Below are 1,248 nucleotides of genomic sequence, written 5' to 3'. Positions count from 1 at the left end.
CATCCTAACCCCGCGCTTCGCGCCCAGCTGTTCCAGCGAGCTCATGCACGGCCTCGGCGCCCTGCACCGGGCAACCGACCTCCCGATCCAGACGCACATCTCTGAGAACAAGTCCGAGATCGCCTTGGTCGCCGAGCTGTTCCCGGAGAGTAAGCATTATACCGGTGTGTATGATGACCATGGCTTGCTGACGTCCAAGACGGTGCTGGCGCACGCGGTGCATCTGGGGGAGGACGAGGTGCGGTTGATTGTGGAGCGTAAGGCGAAGGTCAGCCATTGTCCGGCGAGTAATAGTGCGATTACGAGTGGGGCGGCGAGGGTGAGGTGGTTGCTGGATAGGGGGGTTGAAGTGGGGTTGGGGACCGATATGAGTGGGGGGTATTCGCCTAGTATTCTGGAAGCTGTGAGGCAGGCGTGCTTGGTGAGCCGACATGTTGCTATGGGCGGGGACGATGAAGCCAAGTTGATTATTGAGGAAGTGCTATATCTAGGGACGAAGGGGGGAGCGAGGGTTCTAGGGTTAGATGGGACGATTGGCGGGTTTGAAGTCGGCTTGGAGTGGGATGCCCAGTTGATTGGATTGGGGAGCGTGAATGAAGACGGGGATATGGAGGGGGATGGAGCGGTGGATATTTTCGGGTGGGAGAGTTGGGAGGAGAAGGTTGCAAAATGGGTTTATAATGGAGATGATAGGAATACGCTTGCTGTTTGGGTCAAGGGGCGGTTGGTGCATGAGAGGAAGCTCTAGAGCATATTTTACATGGCAGTCAGAGCTTCCTTGGCTATAAGAGTGGTATGTAGATTTTTGTTTCTAGGTTGTCTATGCTTATGGGCATGCTGGATGGATCATAGATGGGAATCGGTAGATTCGGATTGGGATTAGATGATTAGATAGAATGGTATAAAGAGTCACGGCCTTCAATACATATACTCTGATGAACTAATTGTCTTTCTCAAGACGGAAGACGTGAAGACATTCGACTATCTAGGTATATATCCAAATATTCCCTTGCCGCCATTACTCCACCAACACAGTAAGGTTCCTAATAACCCCTGCTCCCAGTGCTCCATGCAATCTAAGAATAATATATACAGTACAGCATCTTCACCCCTCAATCCTACAACCCCTAACAAAAAGCCACATATCTACCCCCCCCTTCCCCCCTAAACCTCCCTCCAATCCTCAATACACCTTTCCCCCCACCACACCCTCCCCCCAAACGCGCAAAGCATCCTCCTCACCAAAGC

General features: G+C 52.3%; 1 protein-coding gene across 1 annotated transcript; it reads left to right on the top strand.

The window, feature by feature from the left end:
• Positions 1 to 37: 37 nt before the first annotated feature.
• On the top strand, positions 38 to 748 carry GUD1 (putative guanine deaminase; the record flags this gene model as incomplete). Its single annotated transcript, XM_031154150.1, has 1 exon — positions 38 to 748. A coding segment is annotated over one exon (711 nt), but the record flags the coding sequence as incomplete, so codon positions are not given.
• Positions 749 to 1,248: the final 500 nt, after the last annotated feature.

This window comes from Lachnellula hyalina (genome assembly GCF_007821495.1).
Source record: "Lachnellula hyalina strain CBS 185.66 chromosome Unknown contig00497, whole genome shotgun sequence".
Lineage (NCBI taxonomy): Eukaryota > Fungi > Ascomycota > Leotiomycetes > Helotiales > Lachnaceae > Lachnellula > Lachnellula hyalina.
The sequence above is the reverse complement of the archived record's forward strand: the minus strand, read 5'-3'. Positions and strand labels throughout refer to the sequence as shown.